General features: G+C 49.4%; 1 protein-coding gene across 7 annotated transcripts in view; it reads left to right on the plus strand.

Annotated features, from left to right (window-relative positions):
- The window catches only part of TMEM63B (transmembrane protein 63B), a 59,806-nt gene that overhangs the window by 4,723 nt on the left and 31,013 nt on the right, over window positions 1–24,070 (plus strand). Inside the window, exons 1-2 of one of the 7 annotated variants that reach the window (XM_068939495.1) lie at window positions 18,223–18,319; window positions 21,551–21,623. The exons of 3 other annotated variants lie outside the window; for them this stretch is intronic. In XM_068939495.1, coding sequence (XP_068795596.1) covers window positions 18,238–18,319; window positions 21,551–21,623 — 155 coding nt within the window. In that variant the 5' untranslated portion in view covers window positions 18,223–18,237. Of the gene's footprint in view, window positions 1–10,403; window positions 10,525–18,222; window positions 18,320–21,550; window positions 21,673–24,070 lie in introns of those variants that run through there. 3 more of the 7 variants (XM_068939500.1, XM_068939496.1, XM_068939502.1) reach the window with 3 other exon arrangements.

A 24,070-nucleotide genomic window follows, 5' to 3' on the forward strand; every position in this document is an offset into this window, starting at 1 on the left:
TACTTTCACCCCAGGTCAGCATGAGAGCTACAAGTACTAGAGAGAGGAGGCTTTCTTGTTAGAATTTCTCTGATCTGGCCCATGGGGAGAGGGCTATGGCTCTGTACTTTACGCTGTATGCATTGCTGTGCAAAAGAGGTCTGCTGCTCTCCCCGCCTGCCCACCCCTCTGCCAGTGGGAGTGGAAATCCAGCCGGAGGTATAACGTGGGGCTTGTCAGGACGCACCAGGAACCCCAGTATTGCTCAGACATCACAACCGCTGAGCAGGCCGATGTTGGCATGAGTGCAAAGCAAGGAACGTGCTCTTGTGCTGGTGCTCCTCCTTCCTGCCCTACAGCCTCCTCTGCTCTTCCAGCCCCAGGCTTTCTGCTCGGGGCCTGGCAGTAGAGTCAAGCTTCAGAAGTGCCTGTTGGAAGTGAGCCTGTGAGTTTGGAGTTTGCTTGTAGGCTGAGCTGGAAACTGGAATGCAGGTTTCTAGGGAAAGAGAAGGAGGGAGTCCTTGTGTCCCTCATCCACTTTGCTCTTCACAAGTGTTTTCCTGGTTTTGCTGCTGTAGCTTCAAAAGATCCCAGCATGGATGGCACACAGCCTCTCTGAGGGCAGCTCTGTGTTCTTCATGGGAGCGTCTGCTGGCTGGGACTGCAGCCTTCGGCATCTGTCCCGTACCCTGTGCCGCTCAGGATCTCTCTGAGAAGGACGCCTTGTCTTGCTAGCCATAGCCATATGGGGAGTTGGTATGTGCAGGAGCTGCCTTGAGCGTGTCCTTCTCGGGAAGAAACTTCTCTGCCTGCAGCCATCATCCTATCAGCAGCCCTTCAGTGGAGAGGCTCTGTGCCTCAAGATAACAGGCAAGTGGGAAGAACAGGAATGGGTTTGGGAGATAGTCCAGACATTGCCTAGACACAAGCTGGTTAACAGGGGGGAAAAAAAAAAAAAGGAATCAAGAAGAAATATGCACATGTGTGTACACCTGCCCTACAGCAGAGAGAGGGCAAGATTCATGAAGCCAGTGCCAGGCTTGTGGAGCAAAGGCTTGCCGTATGAAATGGCTTTTCTCTGAGTCTTCAGGCCTGCGGTTGGCACTGCCTTCTCTCTTCTTGTTCTTCCAGCATGAAGCTGGGTGTCTGCCCTCTGCTCTAAATACAGATTAGCTGCAGGAAGCCCGAGAGTCTCTCCCTGTGTATGATGCAGAATGCTGTTCTCTGTGCTGTTCTGTGCAGTGTTTGCTCCCCTTTGCTGGGTTATCTTTGCATGTTCTTTATGCATTCCTGGCACGTGATCCCAAAGCAAGACTGGAAATACTTTTGTTCTCCCTGCTGCTGTTGTGTGTGGATATTGTCTGTCATTCTCCCTCTTTTGCTTTCAAGGCCCTTCCTCCCCATCGCTCATAAAGCCAATTCCAGAGTAGGAGGAATGCTTTCCCAGTACACCAGTGCTGTCCTTGGGCCAAGCTCCTATAGTGGCTACAGCTTATATTGGCAAAATGGGGATCCTGCTGGCATAGCCTGCTGCACCTTTTGAGCAGAACAAGGTCTCCTATTCCTGATGCGCGATGGTCTAATTGTGTCAATACTAGCAGCTACTGCCTGCATAGCTGTGCTGGGAAGAGGGATAGGTCTTGTTCTGTGCCTGCTGTTCTTCCCCTTTCTACTTTGTGATGGAGAAATCAGAAGTTGGTAGCACAGGCCTGGCTTAAAACAGGCTTTTGAAGATCCACGTTTGTGTGGCCTGTTCTGGGAAGATGTTTGTGTTAGTGCATTTAAAAAAAGGGGGCTGGATCTCTTAAGAGACTGTGTATTTGAAAGGTAGCGCACTGCATGAGCGCCGAGGAATAGCAGCTCCAGGCAGGTTTTGTATCTGGCTGGTTTTGGTATGTTCTGCCGATACTTTCCTGAAGCACCAAAATCACGCTGTCTCTTTGAAGAGCAAGCCAAAGAACCTCTCTTCCTTTCTGCCCCGGAGGAGCAGCTGGCGAGGACCTCCGGCACCCTGCCTCTCCTATCAGACCATTATTGTCTCTCCCTAGGAGAAACGTGTCCCCTAAACTAGTCCTGCGGGCCCCTGTGGTGAGTGTGCCCGTCCCTTCTGCAGCCGTGGTACTTCTGCGTGTGAAGCACTTGCTCACTTTGACCACCCTTTCCTCTAAGGGTGCTGCTGCTGAAGATCCTTGCAGATCTCTGCTCCCAAGTGGAGCCAGCTGGGCTCTGGCCTGTGCATGGCGCAGAGCATTGGCTGACAGATAGCAAGCTGCCACCTGCGACACAACCTCTCCCTCTGTTCCACCAAGATGGCCCTGTTGTGTTACTCGCAGGGAGGTGCTGTGCTCTGGGCCGTGCTCTCTTCCCATCGACCTGTCCCGGAGACAACGCTGACAGGCTCCCTTAGACCATCCCACTGTGCCCCGACATGCTGCTGACACAGGCTCGGGTCAAGTGGGTGTTCAGCATTTCAGGGCAATTCTTGGGAGAGCGTAGTTTTTGGGACAGTCATATGGTGGCCTGGCCCTACTTTCCCTAATTAAAAAGAGGGCTTTAGTAGGTTCTGTTTCTGGTCCCTTCAAAGCCAGGGAATGAGACCGTGTTGGCATTGTCTTTTACTCGGAGGAAACTCAGGTGGCAGTAGGTCTTGTCTCCTGCCTGAAATAGTTGTCACTGTCTTAAATTTTCCTGGTTGAAGATTGGATGGGGCCTGGTAGTGACATTGACTGAGGAGGGTCTCTGCATCTGACTTTAGAAATACTCTTGAACAAAAAACTTAGTGTCTTTGGATCCCTCCCAGGGAAGACCTTAAAAGAGATCTGACAAATTTTCTGTCTTTCCTCCCTCAGCTCTCAGTGCAAATTGTCTGGACTCCCCTTTGAGTGAAACTGTTGTACTCCGGAGAGTTCTCAGGTGATACTGGGGAAGCTGGTATCTTTCAGAGGATGACTGTATATGCCAGTTGGTGATTTGCTGAGGTCTTGTCTATGCTTGAGGCTTAGGCTTGGAAACAAATCACTGTGTATCTGTTGAAGTGCAGTAAGCACCCAGGGACTTGCTATTACCCACAGCATAGACAAGGCAGCTTCAGTTAGAGTTGTTTAAAGCTATACATCTGGGCAGCAGAAATGGGGATTTGTGATGAACACAAAACTTGATGTGACTTCCCAGCTGGGGCAGAAAGTCAATGCAACTGCTGGGCAAAAGAAAGAATTGGCTCCTGGCTGAGTAGAAAAGAAATGCAAATAAAAGGTGACAGTAAGAACTGTATCCTTGCCTTGCAAAGAAGGTCAATGGTGACAAGCGGTTTAAAGCAGGACAGGTGACAGACTATTTAGGTAAATTAGCTGTGGTCAAGTGAGCAAAGCCTTATGAATTCCCCTGAAAGTACTTAAGAGCAGGCCAGGGCCACTTCTGCATGGTGAGCAGCCATTTTACAGAACATCTGCAGGGGAGATCCCAGATCCCAGAGCTTGATCCCTTGAAGTATAGGGATGAAGAGCAGAACGACAACTAGTCAGTCTAAAAAAACCAGAATAAATGATTGATCAGTTAGTGGCTATCCTGTAAGGAGGTAGGATAAAAATCCATACTCGGTCAAGTCAGATGGATGGATGGCTTGGATGTCAAGGCCTGATGGATGGCTTGCCTAGCGGATGAGCAGGGGTGATGGATATGATGGATTTTGACTTAAGTCAATGTTAGTCAGTGGCCGTATGTCAGGCTCATGAAGCAAATTGGGAAGGGCTGGGAGATGTGAAGCATCCCTCAGGTGGGTGCCCGGCTGGTTGAAAAGACATAGTCAAAAGGGGGTTTAATGGCATTCTGGCCTGATAGGGAGACCCTAGTTTGGCAGAGGCAGAGAAAACGTTGGTGTTATCAGGGTTGATGAGCAAGATAAGTTAGTGCTGTGCTGCAGAAGAGAAAAATTCAAGGCAAACCTTGTGCCAGGCTGTACTAGGAGTGTCACCTCTAAGGTGCAGGAAGTAATTATTGCTCTCTTCGACACGGATGAGGTGTTACTGAAGGACTAGGCTCAGTTGTAGATGCTACCTGTGGAGAAAGATGTGTACAAACAGGAAAATGTCCAAGAAATACCTGAAATGATGAAAAGATGAGAAGAGGAGGAAGGATGAGAAGAGGAGGAAGGTTGAGAAGACGTAGAACTGGGTAGCCTGAGGAGGAAGAAAAGATGGAAGAGGGAGCTTCATGGTCTTCAAGGACACACAGTGGTGTGCTTCTAGAAGACTGTAGTTGATCGTGTTCAACGAAGACAGGGCAGGAAGTCATCGACTTTGTAGACAGGCATGTAGACAGGCATTAGATTAGGTTTTTCCTCATATCGTTTGGGATAGTGAAGCAGAAGAAAAGACTACCTAGTCTTGGGCAATTAAAGCTTCCATTCCTGACTTTTTAGAACAAGTTAGCCAAAAGTCTGTAGATATGGACCAGTAATAGCTGGCCATGCCTCACAGAAAGGAATAGGACCAGATGACCTGTTCTGCCTCAAGCCTGGCAGTTCTGTGAAATCCAAATTTGATGTCTGCAAAGGAAATAGTGAGTAGCTGTAGGAATGCAACTTTTACTGCTGTAGGAGGTGCTTGGGAGACTGGTGCTAAAATAGTGTATCCAAAACCCGTGTCAGTATTCAGAAAAGGGTGCTGAAAATTTGAAGAGAAAGTAGGAAAGTGCTATAAAATAATATGAGGGCAGGAGAGAAAGCTTTATGGTGGGAAACATAGAGTTCAATCTCTTCATCTAATCAAGACAAAGATTAAGATGGGACTTGGTTTTTCTGCATAAGCATAACATTTCTTATGATTTGTGTGCATCAGTAATTTGGTGGGTAGAAATACCACGTCACAAAGAAAATGTGTACTCTAGAAAAACATATAGTGAGATCCTGGGGCCGTGATCACTTCAGAGCCACCTAGCTTGCTCCTCTCCTGCACCACCCGTAAAAGGAAGCACTAACGCGGCTCCAGCTATTGTAGGGCAATGCTCTGAGAAACCTATGCCTGCTCTCTATGCATATGCCTCTGAAATTGTTTCCTGCTGCTTCTTGCCCCTGCCCGTCATCCACCACTTTTTAAGTGATTTATAGCATGCCCTCCCCTGTGGCACTCAGCTTCTTTGCCAAAAAGATACCTGGAAGCAGCCAGCAGAGTTCCTGAGAGCCTACCCACCACCCTCTAGAAGCCATCATCTGGGTCAGTGAATAATGAACAAAACCAAAGTGTAACCTTTGTCTCTCTAGTTCCTGCCATCCTGCGGTCCAGTGCTTTGTCACTTAAGGCTGCTGTTTTATTTAGGGTCATTAAGTCAGGTTCCAGTCCAAGAGGCAAAATTTCTATCTTAGCCCTATGAACAAATCTTGAGGAGGAGATTGGATGAGATGCTGCAGCAGATGGCTTGCTAAAATCTTGCTACATCCGCGACTTCCCTTTCACCCACTAATGCTGTAATACTGTTTAAAAATAAAACTGATCCAGTTTGCCTGACAGGATGTATCCTTTGTAAATCCCTGCTGCCTAGTGCTCATGGAATCTCACACACTAATATCTTGGTGTTGTATTATCGCCTGTGGTAAGAGGGGAATTTCAAAGCTCATAGATAGCTCCTGACTATCGTTGTGAGTCAGGGGAAAATGAATACTTTGGTATGCTTTAAAGGAGAGGGAGGGGAACCCCACAATGTTTCGCTCCTTTTTTGTTTGTTTGTCTGTTTTGTTTTCCCTCACGCTTTGCTCCATTTTAATGGGAACAGAGTTTTAGGTTGTAGAAGATAGCTTCAGTGTTTGAGTCTTATTCCAGGGAGTGAGCGTTACAGAAGGGAAGGGCCTCAGTCTGGAGTGAGTTGGTCCAGAAGAGTCTTGTGGAATAGCAGCAATAATTCAGCTATCTGTGATGGACATGAGGTGACAGAGGCCCCTTTGCAAGTCATAAAGATGTAAAACAGCATGGTATGGTCGCAGTATTTCAGCATGGTCTGGGCCCTGAGGTATATTAGGCGCCTACTTCAAAACACTTGCAGTCTTCTGGCCTGCTTGATGTGTAGGATTGCCTGTTTAGATCACTCTGCTGATATATTATTTTGGCAAAAATGCTCCTACTTCTCAGCCTGGCTTATTCCATCTACCATCACCACCTCAAAACACTGAGAAGCAGTTTTCCAGTATAACTGCACCTGCATCAGTGAGCTTATGCCTGTGCAGACATGTTGATCGTATGGGCCTTTGCTTCTCTGTCTGACACAGATGCCCTGACAGATATCTCTGGGGTTGGCCTGGTCTGAAAGATCAGATAGGGGCTGGTAGTTGGAGCCAAGAAGTTTAGGGAAGAGAAAAGATGCAGCAATCAAAGTAGTAGAGGTGTGGACTTCTAATGAGTCCATTTTCAAAATACATGAGAGTGACTATAAGGGTAGGAAAGAAGCGCTAAAAAGTGCATGACTGGTAAATAAAGAACAAAGTAGGTTTCAGATAGCTGGGGGTAATGGGGGGGGCAGGGGACTTTGATTTTTGGGGCTGTGATATGTATGCTCTATCTGTTGTTGTTTGTACTGCATTTCTTGGAGCAGGAGATGGGACTTTGTCTAATACCTATTTAATGAAGCTAAACTCCAGCCCATCTAAACAAAGGGGCAGGTAGAACTGTGCATTGTGGCTGAATGGGAAAGAACCTGGACTAGAAACACCCAGCCTAGTCCTGAAAAGCTACAGCAGTGTGGTGAGCCTGTCTGGACTGTTAAAAGCCTGCCTGCTTGACTCTTTTTTTTTTTTTTTTTTTTTTTCTTCCCCCCTCCCTCCCCTAGCTGTTTTGAACTTGCTGGTTGGTCATCCCTATCAACCTCTAATTGCCTCCCAGCCTGCCCTGGCATTTCAGAGCATCCCCAAACTTGTCCCTCCCTAGATACCATTTTGTGCATTACTAATTGCAAAGTCCTTCCTAACAACTTGCAAAGCTGGCTGCAGGAGGCCCCAAGCAGAGATTTGAGGCAACACCCTCTCCTCCTACCCAAGTGCTGGGGCCCTCATGGCCTGGAGCATGGGCCCAGCTGCCTTGTTATTCCTGCTCTGTCTCCCTAGTTAGAGGTGGGTGGCTGTGTTTTAACCCCCCATTTTTTCTGCAGGAGCCAGGCAGATTTCAGAATTGTTGAGGGTTTGAAGGTTGGCTAGGGGAAAGGAGAGGGGGTGTTTTTGATCTGCCCCTGCATTTTTCTTAAGACATGCATTGGGAGTGGTGGGACAGAAACATCTGCCCCATCTGCTGGTAGCCCAACCTGTGAGAAGGGCCAGGGTGAGATCCTGCTGACAAGTATTGCTGCTTGCGGTACCAGAGGAGTAAAGTCCTGCTCCTTTCTCAGCACTGCAGCGCCCTGACATGCCTTTGAGTAAGAGCAGTGTGCTCTGCTGACAAAGGCAGGTACAGCTTGCAGAGAGCAGGCAGGGCCCTGGAAGAGCCAGCTGGGCTCCTCGGGGAGCAGGGCTGCTCCTGGCGCAGCGGGAGGGAGGGAGAGAGGGAGGTTCATGGGAGGTGGGGCTCCTTTGGCTTCCCAGGGTTTCCTCTGTCAGCAGGCACTCCCTGCCTCCTGTGGAGCAGGGAGATGGGTGCTGCGGTTTGCTGCCACATGAGATCAGGGAGACAAATAACATCAGCCTGTTAAACAGAAAGGATTAGGCAGTCTCCTGGACAGTGAGCCCAAACCAAATACCAAAGGGAACAGGCATAGATGTAGTTTTTACGATCCTAATCTGATGGCTGTGGGTAATGGGGAAGAGCAAGAAGAGACCACTGAAAGTGGCTAGGCTTATGTGCTGCCCGCAGTATAACCCCCAGTTGTCACTGGAGTCCCTATTGGGATCTCCTTGTAGGGCTGGGTGTTGGCCTGACCTTAACAAAGCCTGAACCCCTCTTCAGGAAGAGAAGGACTAAAGGAAAAAAGGAAACAGTGGAAGACTGCTGGATGCAGAGAGCTGTGAGAGGTACAAAATGAAAAGTGGGTGGATAGGGAACAGAGCTGGGGAAGGGGGGGGGGGGGGAGGGCACTGAGCAGAGCACCCTCGTAGCACCCACTGCTCCTTGCAGAGGAGAGGATGAGGGAGCCGGAGCAGGCTCTACTGTCACCAGGATCCCCCACACGCTTCCTCCGCCTGAGATGTGGGTGGGCAGCGAAGCCAGGGCCAGGAGGAGGCCAGTGAGTGGGTCCTATGACTCGGACCGCAGTTGGGAAGGGGGACACTGATCTGTTCCCTGAAGAGATTGCGCCATGCTGACGGCCTGTGCTAGTGTAACTGGTTCTGCACTAGAAGCCCTGCTGCCAAGGCTGCATCAGGTGAGGGAGTGGGAGAGAGCAGGAGCAAGGACCCTTTCTGCGGACTCAGCCAGCCAGCCTCTCAGGCATCAGCGGGGATGGGCATTTGGGACAGACGCCTTGTGCTTTGAGCCACCGGCGTAGTCCTTGGGTAGGAACCCACTGTGCTGAAATGGATATGCTGGACTCATTGGCACGCAAGGCTTGTCCGCATTAACTGCAGGGGGTTCATTGAATGCATTCCCCATGCTATTTGCCATGAGCTGGGGGGTGCTGGGCTGCACAGGGCGTGTCCGTTGGCCATCAGGCCAGCCCCCTCCCTGGCTACTGAGGAGGCACTTCCTACCCAGGAATTTGGTTCAGTGATGGGAGCAGGGCTGTTGCCCCCCAAAGAGGGTGGCTGGTGGTCCTGTCCCACATGCACTGGGCAGTTGGTGGAAATAGTAGAAGCCTCTTCTGATGCCAGCTATCAGGGCTGGGTGATTCTGTCTAGGGAGAGGCAAACTGATTTTGGATTAACCCTATTGTGCAAAGGTTACTCGCTGCAGCAGTGTGATATTAACTCCAGCAGGGGAAATCTGGTATCCCTGCATCACACAGCCTGATGTACAGGAGTGACTGTAGGAGTACAGTGCAGGGATATGTTGCGAATACAACGCAGGAGGGAAGAAGTCCAAGTGCTCTGGGCTGAAAGTTACTCTCCCCTCAGGACAAAGCATTTTTTTCATTCATTCTCACTTCTTGAAAAATATCCCTCACGTGGCTGTGCGTGTCGTGAGGAAAGGCTTTGTCTCTTGTGGGTAAGAGATGATTCTTCTTTGCCATGTAGAGTATTTACAACCTCTGCTGACATCCCACAGACCTTTCCTTCTGGGTGTGCTCATGTGTGTTGGTCCCTTTTTCACTGCAATTCCCCTGAGGCAGAGCAGGACGCTCAACCCCCTGGCCTGACAAACTCACTGGCCAGTTCAAATCTCCCCTTTCTCGAGAGTAGAGGTGTGCGTGCAGGGAACGCACCTAGTCCTGAAGAGCCTAAGCGTTAATCTTTGACAAAAAAATTAAGCTAGCGGTGGCAAAACTTTCTAAATGCTGCCTTCCTGAATCCACAGAGAGGGAGCCGTCCCAGCATCTTTGTGGCTGCTCAGAGCTCATCTGAGTTGGTGGAAGCAGAGTGAAGTTTGTGCTGATCAGTTTTGTTATGGTTACTTGGAGTCCTGTAAGCAGCTGGGGGGGGGGGGGAACAGTTTTTTTTATTTTAATCCTGTGACTTGTGAAACTCTTGAGCAATGACAAGACAAATGTTACTCATACCAGACAAGGGTAAACCCTTAAAAACAGTGTCTAAAAGCTCTAGAGGAAGAAGGAACAGCAGAGCAATGACAGTCCCTGCTGCTTCCCCAAATCTTACTGTCAAAAATGGGGGACAGCTCCAGGACTTGCTCTTCCCCTCTAATAACTGACCAAAGGATTCCAGCTGACCATAGGTTGAGGCTTGAACAAGAAGAAATACTTGTGTGTTGCTAGTACATTTAATCTGGAAAATGTAGTGAATTAACAATGTGGTCTCCCTGGGAGAGTTGAATGTCATTTTCCTATTTGGCAGATAGGGAAGCTGAGGCATGGGACATATCGGTGATGTGCCTGCAGTTGCACAGTACATCAGCGGTGAGATTCAGAATAGACCCAGGGTTTCCTGTGTCACAGACCCACGCTGCTTCTCTGACAGTCTCTACAACAGAGTAATCTGAGACCTAAATACCTATCTCGTGGTCGCTTCCTCAGCGAGGCAGAGCTGACATAGGAGCAGCAGCACATATCAGTGTGATCCCTGGGTCCGTGAGTGAACAAGGAGGTATGTGGAGCAGCAGTGCCCAGGCTTGTGCAAGGCTGGCAGCTTACTCAACTCAGCGTTGTGTAGGTGCCGATATAGCAACCTGTGACTTGGTACGGTAGGGATTTCTGATGGTGGGAGGTGGTGAGCTGGATGAGCGCGTGAACGGCAGGGGGGGAAGAGTGCAGGGAATGAGTCAGTGCCGGGGGAGTGGGTGAATCAGTTGAGGGAGGAGTGGGTGGGCTAGGGCACGGATGGGAACAGTTGGGCCACATTTCACAGCGGGGAGCTGCCATGTGAAACTGCAGGAAGCTGGTGGAGATAGACGACCTGGCAGCAGGGCACCAGGGTGAACTTGCATTTCCTGAGGCTGCCGAGACCAAGTCTTTGACCTCCTTGAGGTAAGAGGGTAGTGCTGGGAAGAGATAGGGAGCTGGCAGCAATCGGTTGCCCGCAGCGTGGGTCCTGCGTTGTTGTTGCAACAGGGGCTGCAGTGCGCTGCATGGGGTACGGGCAGTGCTACTGGTATGTTCCTGCCCCTTTCTTGCTGTGTCCTTCTGAGTGCTGTTTCCTAGCCGTCCTCACTGGCGGGTGGGGGGCTGCAGCCAGTGCCGGAAGTGTTGGCACCTAGGTCATGTATTTGCCCAGGGTTGCCTTCTTGGCTAAACTTGGAGTTGGAGGATTTTGTGGTAGATAAGAGCAGTCATAGGGGTTTTTCCCTGTACCCTGCAGTGGGGAGTCTTCCTTGTTTCCTGGTGGCTGTTTGAGAGTTGTTCCCCCAGCAAAACCCTGCTATGACCAAGACCGTGCATGCAAGCAATGCCCTTGAGCTCCTCTTCACCTCCTGAGGCACGTGGTGGGTGTGGAGGCTTCTCTGCACAAAGTCCTTGATTCCTCAGTGAAGAGAAGCTGTGTTGAGAGGATGGGGCATGAGGACGAGCAGAGTAGGCTGGATAGCTTATAGAGGAAACTCCTGTTATCAGGTTGGCCAACAATTCTTGGGACCTGTGGTCCTGTTGCTAACATGGTGTGCTCCAGCCAGGCCTCTGGACTCCAAGTTCCACTGTGACTGAACACACATCAAGCCGTGCCTGAGGCTTTTTGGTAAAGCCCCTGGGACCATCATCCTTTTGCCCATTAGGCGAAGTGAAAACACAGAAATTGATCCAACCTCTTAATGTAAGTGCATATCCTGTCCCATATATGCTAGCGTCTTTGGAGCTGGTTAGTGTAATGGATGGATCCAGGAAATGACAAAGAGGAATGGAGCCAGAGGGTCCATTACCAATTTGGTGAAGTGGAAGGTCTTTGGCTGTTTGAGGCCTGGAAAGCAATAACTTTCTCCAAGAGGGAGAGGAAAATGTGAGATTCTAAAAATGAGCCTGGCATTAAGAAACAGCTGGGCTCAGCCAGGAGGGAGGAATGGAAAATGCGGTGGTTTTGGGAGGAGCTAAGAGCTGGCGCCGGTTATTTTGCCTGGATGTGCTTCAAGACTCTAATTTGCTACCATATGGGTATTCAGTTCAATAACATCATGGTGTGCTCTAAAACTCAGGGGCCTGTTCCCAGTTGCCCGGGAGGGGATGTCACCTTAAGACACTAGAATAAATCTACAAAATTTAAGCAGCCCTAGGAGATGCTTGTTTCTTGCTTTCTGTTGCTCAGGAGTCTAACTCCTGGATGGTGTCCCAAATGTTAGAGATAGTCATGTGGGCCTGGGGTTTGTAGTCACTCTTCCACCCCCTCCTTTGAGACCCATAGCAAACTTTACTGTGCTCGTCTCTGATCACTGCTGAAGGCTGGCAGAGCGTAGTGCTCAGCGTTCGGATGTCCTTGCTTTATACTATAACTATATAGTAAATCTAACTGTTCTCATGGGCGCTGAGTAAATGTAATAACAAAATGATTGGCCAGAAGGGAAGCAGGACTGGAGTGAGCATTTGAGGTCATATTTCCACCAGCTTGTCAGAGGAATGCCAACTGGCAGGGTTACAGTCCCTCCCCGGGAGATGGGCACTGCCCAAAGAAACTCTATCAAAGCATTTTAACATGGCCCTGCATGGAGCTGCTAGAAGAGGGTCCCAGGAACTGCCAGGTGGCTGGCTTTCGGAGACCTTACATTAAACCTATTCTTCAACACCTGCTGGCACTCCATGCTCCTAAAGCCTGGAGCATGCTAAAAGGGACACTGGCTCTCTTGTGTGGTAGAGCTAATCGATATTGTTCTCACCCTTTCATGGGAGGATCCATCCAGAGCTTAAGAATCTAATTTTAAAAAATGCTGAACGTGCTCTTGACTCTAGTTGCATTGGAAAGGGAGCTGCAGGTGATCAGCCACTTTGCAGCATCCAGCCCTAAGTAACCCTTCCATGGTCCCCGATCCTCCCATGGCAGGAGAAAGAGCATGAGCAGCCTGGAGCTCCTGAACCGCTTGACTCATCTAGTCCTCTGCTTCCAATGATTGAGTGCTCAGTGTTGGTAAACAGTGTTATAAAGAGGCAACTGATGCTATATCAGGAGGAGTTTTGCATGTTGTTGAGCATAGGCGTAGTGGGACCTGGGCCTGGAAGCTGCAAGGTAGGCTGTCGTGCTGGCGGGTGTGCGGAGGTGATCCCTCAGGAAGAAATCGACTGTGGGCATGGCTGGGAAGCTGCCTAACTACTAGCCCTTTTCCACCTGACCCTGGAAAGGCATCTGCAGGCTCCCAGTGCTGGTAACATGAATGTGAGCAAGGGAAGACATTGGAAGAGGAGAATTGACAACAGCTAGGAGTCGGGAGGAAGGAATGAAATGCACGTAGCTGTGTTTGGCTGCAGTTATCCTTGAGGGACCATAGGTGCTTTACATACAGACAAAGACACGGCAACTAGCAGTAGTGGGGTAAAACTTTGGGCTGAATACCTGTCAGCTTCCTCCTGTTGAAATAGCCCCTGACTCCCTGATTAGGGAGAGGCATGTACCTCACCATCCAGGTGAGACTCTTAAAAACCAGCAGACAGCTCCCATGGGCTGCTTTGCTTTGTTTGCCCTCTGGGAGGCCAGGTGGAAGGCACCATACATGTATCCATTGGCATATTTCACTTTCAGAGCAAATGCTAAACCTAAAACATGACTTAGGCGGTGGATTTCCGATGACCTGCATTAAGCCAGAGTCAGTTCAAGGGTGTTTGCGTGAAATCGAGCCCAGCAAAGCTTCTTGCACCAGGGTTGATCTTGGTCTCAGCGTTAGCTGGCACTTCTAAAAGGACCTGTCCCCCTGCCATCTGGGCCCAGCAGTCAGTCCCCACCAGCCATGCCTGGTGGCTGGCACTGCAGCCTCAGTGGAGGCCTTATTTCCGTGCTTTGGGATTCCTTGGAGTCTTGGATCGAGATGCCAGTTAGATGGCGTAAGAGGAAGGCAAGCTGCCAGGGGTGAAATTCCAGCCGTCCTGCTCGCTTACGGGGTTGTGGCAAGATTACAGTGACAGGCCTCAAGTGTAAACAAACGGGCAGGTTGGCAGCAGCAGAACAAGCTGTGTAGACGAGGCTGAAGGAGGTGTTACTTTCCTTCATCCTTGTACTTTTCCATTTGAGAACATGGAGGAGCTAAATATAGCTGGAAGCAGAGAAGGTTTGCTCTGAAGGCTCCGGTCCTGTTAATGTCCGGATATGTTTCTCTAGCTCAGGCTGGCCTTTCTTCCCGCTTTGCTCGAGGCGGCTATGTTCAGAGCAGACTGCTCCCCATGGAGAGCAGTCACTCATCTTCATCCAGAGGTAGTCTCTGCCCTGCCACTGGCCCCAACTCCAGGGGCCGCCTCCTGTGCTGTGAGTGTTACCCAAGGTGAGGCCACACGTGCCACCACTGCTTCCTCCTCCTCTGGGCTCCTGCCCAGGGGGATGGTGAGGGAGATGGATGGTGGAGGAAAGGGGAACCCTTTTCTCCTCCAGAGCCTGGCTCGGGAGGGGAGTTCTTGCTTAGGAAAGGGCTGTAACCTCTGCTGTCCTTCCTGGGTCATGGAGGGTGAGGAAGGGATGTCCCTGTCAGGGGTTGGCTCTGTATGGCATAGAGGGAATGGCATGTGGCTGTGATCAGAGGAGGAGCTGTGAGTTGGCATATCTGGGTTGTACCACCTGCTAGCAGGGTGACCTGTGACTTTGCCTCCTTTTGCTCTATAAAACAGGAGGGAGTGATTGGTAACTAATGCCAGAAAGGCCATGTAGGACAGAATGGAGCCCTGGGTATTTGCTTTACTGTTCTCTTGGCCCCGTAATGGGCATGGGAAGGAGCACAGGGAAGCACCTAGGAGTCAAAAAAGCAGCTAGGATTATGGAGAAGCCACTGAGCTCTCTGGAGGAAGCAGAGTCTGAAAGCTCTGTCTGAGGACTGCAGAGCTGGCTCAGTGTGCTTCCTAAATAAGAAGCATTGTCTGGCATTAATCCGTGTTGTCCAGGTTCTGTTTTAAGCCAGGTGAACCTAATGCTACCTAGCACGTTGTGTGGAATATTGGGCTGGCTCCTCTGAGCTGACTGGGATGCATTGGAAGAGCTAAGCAAAAGACATTCTAGGAACAGACTGACCCAGTGTGTGAGATGAGGTGGTATGGGTATGCTTTCTTCACTGATGACAAGCAATTTGCCTTGGTAAGAGAGTGCTACTTTCTCTTCTGCTTGCAGCACGTGTCTTTCTGTGCCATGATCTGAAAAAGCAGATGTTAGGAAGCCTCTTTTCTAACGCATGATAATAAAGTTTGCTATTGCACTTGGCATCTCTGGGTCACCTTCCCTGGCAGGAATGCAAGAGCCTTTCTAGATGATATGGCTGTTTGGTGAAGTTCTGAGATACTCAAATGCTTTATGCGGGAGACCTTTTCAAAATACCCCATAACAGTAACAGAGACACAAAGGCTGTGTTTGTTGTGTGGTGGTGTTTGCCAAGAGCCAGGTAAGCTCTGACACTAGTACTGATGATCTGCAGCAGGTCTGACAACAAGGCTCGAGTGTGTGTCCCAGTACGCCCAAACGAGAGAACTGGGATGTATGAGTGTGTGTTGATGCAAACAGGAAAAATGGGAGTTCATCATATAACAATTGATGCTTGTCAAAGTATCATATTTATTTAAAAAAAAAAAAAACTTTTTCCCCCCCGTTTCTGCTCTAGACAGTTTGGACGCTATGGGAAGCAGCTATGCTGGAAAGAAGGAAATGGGGAGAGAGAGGACAAGCTGGGTTGACAGGGCATGGAGTTTTAGATATTTGGCCATGATGGGACAAAAAGAGAGCTTGTCAACCTCTCAGGCTGTGGATGCAAAGGGGTTGTGTTCCAGAGCAAGAAGACCACAGTACCTTTCCCTCTGTGGCTCTGGCTGTTTCCTTGCTTGGGATTTTTTGGCATAACGTTGCCAAGAAAGATCCTGACCAAAGGGATTTTGGAGAGTGGCTATGAAAACAATCAGGGGCTGAAAAGGTATGCTTGAAAAAACGACAGATGTACAGAACTTAACTTCGGGAGAGCAGAGAGGCAGGTGTATAAGATGTCTCCGGACAGGCAGAGATTGAAGAATGAGGAAGGGGAGCAGTGTTTTGGGAGGGGCTGCCAGGAATGGGAGTTACGAAATTAAGGAAACAGAAACAGGAGAAAGGACATGCTTTGAGAGTCTGCCGGAACTATTTTCCTGTGAAGGGAAGGAAGCTTCCTAGTCTAGGATCACTGTTTAACCGCTCTACTATAAAACGTGCCGTGGGAACCTATTGCTCGTCACAGAGAAGTTCTGGTTAAGCTACTTGATCTCTGCTGCCTCTACTCTGAGATGCTCAACTGGGGCTGGGTCAGTAGTACACTTAGAAAGTATTCAGAGAATGGGCTTGGAAAGCATTTAGTGCTTGATGCAGGGAAAGCAGAGAACAGTCCTTGAGCCTGTCCCTTTTTAGGTAAACACTTTAATTTAAGCACGTGCTTAAGACCTGATGACTTCAATGAGAGCTCTTCAAGATAAGTATGTACTTAGGAGCTTTTCTGAGCAGAGGTGACGACTTTTGCATGAAGATCCTTGAATGAGTATCTTAACAAGCACTAGTCCATAGAGCTGCCAAAGCTAGGTTTGCACTGGGAGAAATGTTAAGCAGTAACTCCATCTGAGTTATTAATCAGTAATTAATCTCTCAGAATGCTATAGTCTACTAATAATGTTTATAGTCCTCCTCCTGTGATATATCTGAGAAGGCTGGGCACACTTCACTCCTCAGTGGAAATTCTGGGAAGAATTTCTCTGTCGTGATGTATTGCAGGCCTCAGCCACAGCTTTGGGAGGTGGGGAACTGCCTGACTGGAGTTGCACTCTGTTTAAGGCAGTGCTTTCTATGGGAAGCAGCTTTCAGGTGCCTAGGCTGCCTTATGACAGCTCCAGGCCACGGTGCTTTCATACTCTTGGGCTTAGCACCGGTGTTCTCCAAGGACGAGACTGACTCAAGCCAATGGAAAGTGCTTACTGCTGTTCTCTTTTCAAGATCACAGCCTCGGGGAGCAGACCCAAGGGTCTGCTCCAGCCACCTGGCATTCTCTCCCTGAATGGCATGTCTGAGGTGCTGCTGGATGCCTGGTATCTACTGTATTGTGTGATGCTGACCCATGTGGGGTGGAGAGGCAGAAGGGCCCTTCCTGACTTCATCTCTGGCAGCCCTTGGCACACAGTATTTGATGTGCTCAGTGTTTCTTCTGGTGCAATCTCAAAGCCATAATCTTCAAGTCAAGTTGGGACCTCGATGTTCCTCATAGGTGTGAGCCCACTGCTCGCCTGGTTTCAGCTTGGGGCTGTGGGCAGGAGAAGCCCGGGTTACCAACTACCAGTCTTTGCCAAATTTTCATGGGTTTGATGTTTGCTTTTGTGAAGCTGTGCTCCGCAGATAAGCACAGCGACTCAGAGCGGCTTTGCCCAATTAAAGCACTTTGTTTATCCTAACACTGAGGTGGGAGCCCAGCTGACCTGAAAGGTGTACTGCTGTGTCTTGCCTAAAATTCAGTGCCCTCCTTCAAGTCTGAGCAGCCACTTTATCTCGCACACCTTCACCTGCAGATCTGGGAGCCAGGCTGCTCGCCTTGAAGTACCACTTCTGTGTTCCTAGTCTCGGCTGAGCGCTGTCATCTTTGTGCCTAGAGCCAGACCGACGCTTTGTTCCTTGCGTTCCCAAGCCGGGCCCAGCTCCTCTTGCCAAGTGCCGCAGGGTGGAGGGAGACCATTGAAAAGAACAGCTCAGTCAGCATCTCTCAAGTGCTGGTGGCTGGCGCAGGGCCCAAAGTCCCCAGCCTAGTGCATGCGAGTAATGCCTGGTATAGACCCCTGCCTTGGCAGATCTATGCTGAAAGCTTCTAAAATAGTAATAATGATATTCTAGCCTCAGTCTTCCCAGCAGGTGAAAGATATTGGGGAGGAATTCTCTGTCTGTAGCTCCATCGGGCATTGTCAGGACAAACAGCCTAGAGAAAAGGGAGGGCGCATCTCCAGGCACTGGTACGCCACGCAGGGTCCCCAGTTCTGTCTGTAGCAGTGTGGATGAAGGCTTGGGGACAGGGTCAGTTTCAAGGCTATTTGATGTCCCTCCTGCTCAGCCATGACCTTTGTTATTGATTCAGTTCCTGGTGGAGCTCAAACTTGTTCTCTTGTGGCCCAGACCTGTGGCTGTGCAACTTCTCTCCCTCTCCATCTTTGCTGTTAGAGTGGAGTAGCTGCTGGGGTAGAGTGCGTGAGGGAAATGGTATGCTCTAAAGTCACGTGTTTTCCAGCACTGCAGTACCCCAGCTTGGACATCCTTGCACCCGAGGTTGTCCTCCTGTTCTTGGTTGTACTAGAGGGTTGTGTCTGCCCTTGTGCTCTGCTGCAGGTTCGGCAGTGCTGTTGCTGCTGGAGCTCTGGCTCCTGTTACTCTTTCCTCAGTTGCTGCAGGGTGCCAGTTCGTAGATGTTCCTCTGCAGCTGTCCTGGCTTTTTGGCTGCATCCTGACCTCTGGCTGTGAGAGCCCTTTGCTGATGTCGGCTGCCCTTCAGAAACAACTGACTTCTTTCCTCCTCCTGCTTAGGCTGCTGAGCCTCCTCTCAGGAGTCATCAAGGGAGCTGGACTCCGTGTACTGCAAAGCCGTGATTATGTTGACCTTTTCTCTGTTTCTTGCCTGTGCCTGGGTACTTTGTAGACTAACTGCAAGGCAAACACTGCTCTACAAGCCCGGTAAGGAATGTGAGGAAAAGGTGTGAATATCCCCTGCCTGCCAACTGCAAATACTTGGAGCTGCAGACTGCTAGTCTATATCTAAGGACCTTAGAAAGGCCTGTTGATTATGGGAAGGGTGCAGGCATCAGAGTTTGGAGTAGCTGCTCTCACCAACTTGGAGAAGTAGCTCCTGCGGCAGGTCATGCAGTGTCCTGACTGCTTGCCCCTGCATTCAGCTGCATCCCAGAGCCCACAGGGGAAGCAATTTCCCTCCTGACTTCCTCTTTCTCCTTTCCATGTGTTTTCTGCTGGTGGATTGTACGAGGCAGGAGTGCTGACCTCTGTGTGAACAGGGAGCCTTTCCCTTCTAGTGGCAAACTTCCTCGCCTCCTAATGTACAGGAGGGTTTTTCTCTCCACTGCCAAGCGTCATTTCCAGGGATGATGATCTGTAAGCAGCCTACGTGCCTCTTTTGCCATGTTTCTTGAACTAATGTGGGGTTTCAATTTTTATGAGTCTCTGTGGAACAGCTGCTAAAAACGTGGTAATGAAGCTTTTCTGCAGTACCATCCAGGAGATGCTTCCTCAGCCCTGCACTGTGTGTTGTCATGCTTAGAGCAGGAGGACAGGGCAAAAAGGAAGCTTATCCCCACTGACCTGTCTGAGCCACTTGCACCCTGCAGAGTGAGGAGTGGGGATGCTCCCAGGACTGGTGCAATAGGATATCTCATCAGCCCCTGCAGAGGAACCAGCTGTGGAGCCCCAAGAGGTGGCTTTGACAGCTCTGAGAGGGGTTCCCTGCCACTGCTCGGTGACTTGCATCACCAAGGATTTCCTTGGTGGGTAGTGCTGATCACACTGTGTAGGTAAGGGCTTATAGTCCTGCCCAGTGTATTTGAGGGCTGGGCTGCAAGAAGGTAAAGATTCGTGTCATGTAGACGTGAGGAGGAGGAAACAGTCAATGTGACCTTGAGACTAACTCAAAACCTGGTTGTGTGAGCAGGATTCTGCGTTCGAGAAGAAAAGCTGGGTGGAGATGAGAATACCCAGACTGTGAAGGCTGCTAGGGGACAGAGATGGAGCTTGAGGGAAGGCAAATATGTTAATACTCCTGCATGCAGAAGAGGATTAAGATTGGGGATGGACAAGAAGCTCTAAAATGAGATTAGCTTGCTGCTAAACAAGGGGAAAAGGGATGAAAGCTGGGAGAGGTGCAAAGCTCTTTAAAATGTGTGTCTGCATAAAACTAACAAGATGGCATTTGGTCACTTAAGAAATTGAGAAGAACATGAAAAATTCAGAGCAATTAAAGGTCATCAGGGAGGATTGGTTCGTATTTCAGCCAAGGCAGATGTGATGCACCTGAACAGTTCTTTACAGTACTCAAAAGCTAAAGTGGCATTTGTATAGTAAAGATCCTGTATAAATAGTCACTCTCAATGAATGAATGAAGTATGAGAGCGCCAACCTGGGGTAGACCCTTGTGCAAATAATATAAGCACATATAATAAGCATGCAAGAGAGAACTAAGAAGGCAAGCCCTTGAGGAGCAGCCCATAAGCTACTGGGATCCATAAACCGGAAGCTGAAAACCACTGATGCTGGGAGATGATGGAGTCTCCATCCGTGGGGTTGGCAAACGTCTATCAAGAACGGGTAGAAGTGCTGCTGCTAGGGTGTTGGATGATAGATGAGGAGGCCCTATTTTCTGGGACTTATTTGTATAACCAGAGCACTGAAGAGTTCCCAACTAGGGCTTGGTTGTGAGGTGGCCACTGCTCTGCAGAATCTGCAATGTGAAGTCCAGTGCCTCATTAGTCTCAGCACTAAACTTTAAGTGATATAGCAAATGAAAGATAAATATCAGTGTATGCTTACGGCATGCAAGGGAAGCCAAGCAGTAAGCGGTATTTGTTTATAAGCTATAAAGTACAGGCTGGCAGACAAACTTGATTGCATTCTGATAGATTTGCAGCCTGGGAGCTTGAAGGGAAAGTGACAGATAGGTATATTTGGAACTAAAGTGTTTGATTTGGTGACTCATGAAATCTAACACTCAAAACTTAATGCAAATCAGGTTGGCTGTGACACTGCCGTGCAGACTGAGAGCTGACTGACAGATCCTACGTGGAAAAATCGTGGATAGTTTGGGCTTTGTCTTGATGGTGTAGGAAGAGACAGGCCCTTGCTGCGGACAGGATGGGACATGTGGATGGGACCTTGGGAGCGTCAAGGTAGATTCAAGACTCTAGTGCTTGCCATGAGGCAAACAAGATGAGGGCAGCTGGGATGGGGACAGCCCTGACCTCTCATAAGTGGTCTAGCAATGCCAAATCTGTCTTGGTTCATTGTGGCTGAATGGTGACTACAAGGCCTGTTTTGTTATCCAGGCCTACCTTCCTAGCAGCAAAGCCACAGCATGGCATTGCATGAGTGCTGCTGTGCCATATCTCCTCCCTGGGAGATGTGAGGGACACCAGCGCTTTCCTGGTGACTAAGCAGGGGCATCCACCCTTTGCCCAGGGCTACTAAACCGGCTGTTGTTGTGAACGCCCAGGAGTACCAAATCCAAAGGGATGTGGAAACTTGAGTAGGAGGGCAGCAAGATGTGACGCAAGGGAAACACAGAGCCGCAGAGAATGAAGAAGGGCCGTTAGGCTAATGGCAGATTGGTCAGCTGTGAGGTGATAGAGGAGCACAAACTGGCGTGCCAGGGTTTCAAGCCATGGTACAGTGCTGGTGCAGCCTTCCTTGGCGTGGTGCATGATGTTCAGGCCACCGCGTGACTAGATAGTGCTACTGACAGATTGGAGGGAGTTCCTGCAAAAAGGAATAAACAAGATATAGTAGTCTGGGGCTAAATCCATTCTGCCTGGTGAGACAATGGTTTCCAGTGGGCGAAGGCAGTATAAAGGGTTTTGCTGATGTTCAAAGGCAAGGTTTTGTAGGTGGCTATCGTGGGTGATCAGGACATCTTGAAAGGGCCAGAAAGTCATGAAATTAAAAGCTCTCCTAATCCTGATGAAAATTATCCAAAATCTCCTCTCCATATTGAAAATCATGGCTGAGAAAAGAGGCTCCAAGGAAAGAGAAGGATTAAGTAGTCTTATCTGGTGAGGACTATCAGGATGAAGTTGTAGAAATGAAATGGCTTGGTTTCACCTGAAACTTGAAGATCTCTCTGAGGCTGTGATTCCCTAGCTTAGAGTGATTTTTTTTTTCTTTTTTTCTTTTTTTTTTTTTTTCCAGAGGAAGGAGTTCTTCAGATATCCCTGGTCATGCCTTTATTTCAAAGGAGCATTCCAGTACTGAGCCCAAGGAAGTAAGCAGGGGTCTCGGAAACGTCTGTGTCCCTTCAGGAACACCTTCCAGTAGGTTCAGGACAAATTACAAGGATGACCTTCCCTATCCTTTTTGCATTGGGATATCTTGCTTCCTTCTCACTTTGGTGATGAAGTGTCAGTTCTATAGATCTCAGTTGCCTTTAGGAGAAAATCAAACCCAAGTTCATTGCAGAGCCAAATGCTCCCTGCTGTTGCAATCTATTTCCATCCCTGCCAGGCACCCTCCCAGTGCAGATGAGTCACTTGCATGGTTGGCTTTGCTTACAGCTGTTACAGCTGTGCTGTGAGCAGGACCGAGGGTTCCTAAGCAGCAGGACGTATACCACTAGCAATATGCAAACCATCGCAAAGTAATGCACAGAGCCAGGAGCTGGCCATGGCAGTTACAGTAACTGCCAACACTGGTGCTGATGGTGGGAACTGATATGCCAAAAAGGTGGGATGCCCTTTGCTAATAGATGTCCGAGGCCTGATGCAAAGCCAACTGGAAGGACTTTGGACCCAGGACAAGGATGCATTTAATTTTTGTTTTGAAGAAGTTGAGCCTGCCATATCAAAGCTGTGGAAGCCCAGTGTCTGCCAAAAGAGGCTACTTGACTGGCTTATACAAGAGATGAAGGATGCAGGGAAGTTTGTATGTAGGCTGGAGGAGTGGAGAAGAGACAGAGGTGTGGGGCTTTGCTGGGCCCTTCTCCTTCCTGACAGTACAGAACTAATCTCTCTTGAATGTTCTTCAGTGCTTTGTCCAGGTGTGCTTAAAATGCACTATAGTAGCACCTGTTTTTTCTTCTTGTTTTTTCGGTTGGTCTGCAGACTGTGTTCCTCCTCACTGCACTGAGCATGTCAGCACTTCTCAGGCCTTCAGCTGCCCAAAATCTCTGTGCCAGATTTGAGGTATGGCACAGGGCAGCCTTTCCACTTCTCTGCCTGCAGCTAGAATGCTATTTGCTCCTTTCCTTCACTGCTGTACTGTGTGAGAGGCTTTGTGCTAATTCGTAAGCCTTCTCCTTCCCATCATTTGTAAGGCTTTTCACCAGGTTCTGAGAGTGCTGGACTGATCTTTCCTTGGACTGTTCTTGGCTCAAGCAGTTAGCACTGTACAGAGCTCTGCTGAACTAGATGGTGCAGGTTGGCAAGTGAAAGGCACCCTCAACCCTACGTGCCAGCTGCTGCATTTTGGCAACGGTGTAGTTGGTTAGGTGGCCCAAGGCTCAGTGTTTGTAGCCAGCTGGAGAGAGGGAGAGAGTTGTGTGATGGCATTGTTAGCTGGTGGAGGGCTGAGCTTCGGTGTGTTGGTGCGTGCTGGACCACTGCAGGAGCATGTAGTCCACCGCCAAGCCTGATATGCAGAAGGAATAGGATGGGCAGCTGCTGTGTTGCAAGCCCACAGGGTCTTCTGTGTGAATCTGAGCAGTGTTGGACTGGGGAAGCTGTGTTGATCTGAGCATATTTGTGCTTTTCGGGGATTGTGTGCTGCCTAGTGCTTTGACAGGCAGGTAGAGCGTATCTCGGGAGCAGAGGCTTTTCTTTACAGGTCTCTGGAAGAGCTGAAACCCTGCTCCCAAGAGAGTCCCTGGCTCTCTAATGCAGGCAGAGCTGCACTGCCCTGGCAGTCAGGGGCTCAGGCACGAACTTCTTGGCTGAACGCAACAGGAGGTGCGTAGTGTCACCAGCGTGGAACACCCATGGCACTGGGGAGACCTTGTGGATGCCAGAGCGTGAGAGGAAGCAGATTTCCAAGGTATAGCCTATGCTCCTGGCACCCACTGGGGCAGGTAACTGAACTGCGCTTCATCTCCCTGAGCATCATGTCCTAAAGGTGTCTCAAGTTTTGGTTTTCTTGAATCTTGAAATCTACAGTATTTTAACCCACAGTCTTGCTGGTATCTAGCTGTCTCCGTCTCCTCCAGCCTGTCATGAGAATGTCACATTTCACTAAACACATAAGGTTCTAAGAGGGCACGATCTTGTTGTTCTAATTACAGATGTTTTTGTTAAAGTTTACTGATGAGAAAATAAATGAACATAGCTTGTCTGCTTGCGTCTTTCTGGCTGCACTTGCAGGCATATGCTTTATTGATTTATATTTTTCTGCAAGCATTTCTCAGGCCACCTTCTCACGTCTGACTGACATCAGTGGTGTGGCTGGAGGAACACAGCTAGACACTTGCCTGTGTCAATGCCTCTGTACGTGTAACAGAGCTCTGGGCAGCTTCTGCATTATTTCTGCCTGAGTCTCGGCTGAGGGTTTTTCCCCTCCTCCCCCCCGCTTTTTGTTTTCTCCCTCTCTTGCCAGAGGTTTGGCAGAGGATGTAAATATTGGGTGTGAGGGGCAGAGACTCCAGGATGAGCTGGCAAGGAGAATGGGAAAATGCTCCATTTGGGAGGACCTAGATTGCTGTTTTTATTGCGTGCCCAGACTGTG

This window comes from Struthio camelus, chromosome 3 (assembly GCF_040807025.1).
Source record: "Struthio camelus isolate bStrCam1 chromosome 3, bStrCam1.hap1, whole genome shotgun sequence".
Classification (NCBI taxonomy): Eukaryota; Metazoa; Chordata; class Aves; order Struthioniformes; family Struthionidae; genus Struthio; species Struthio camelus.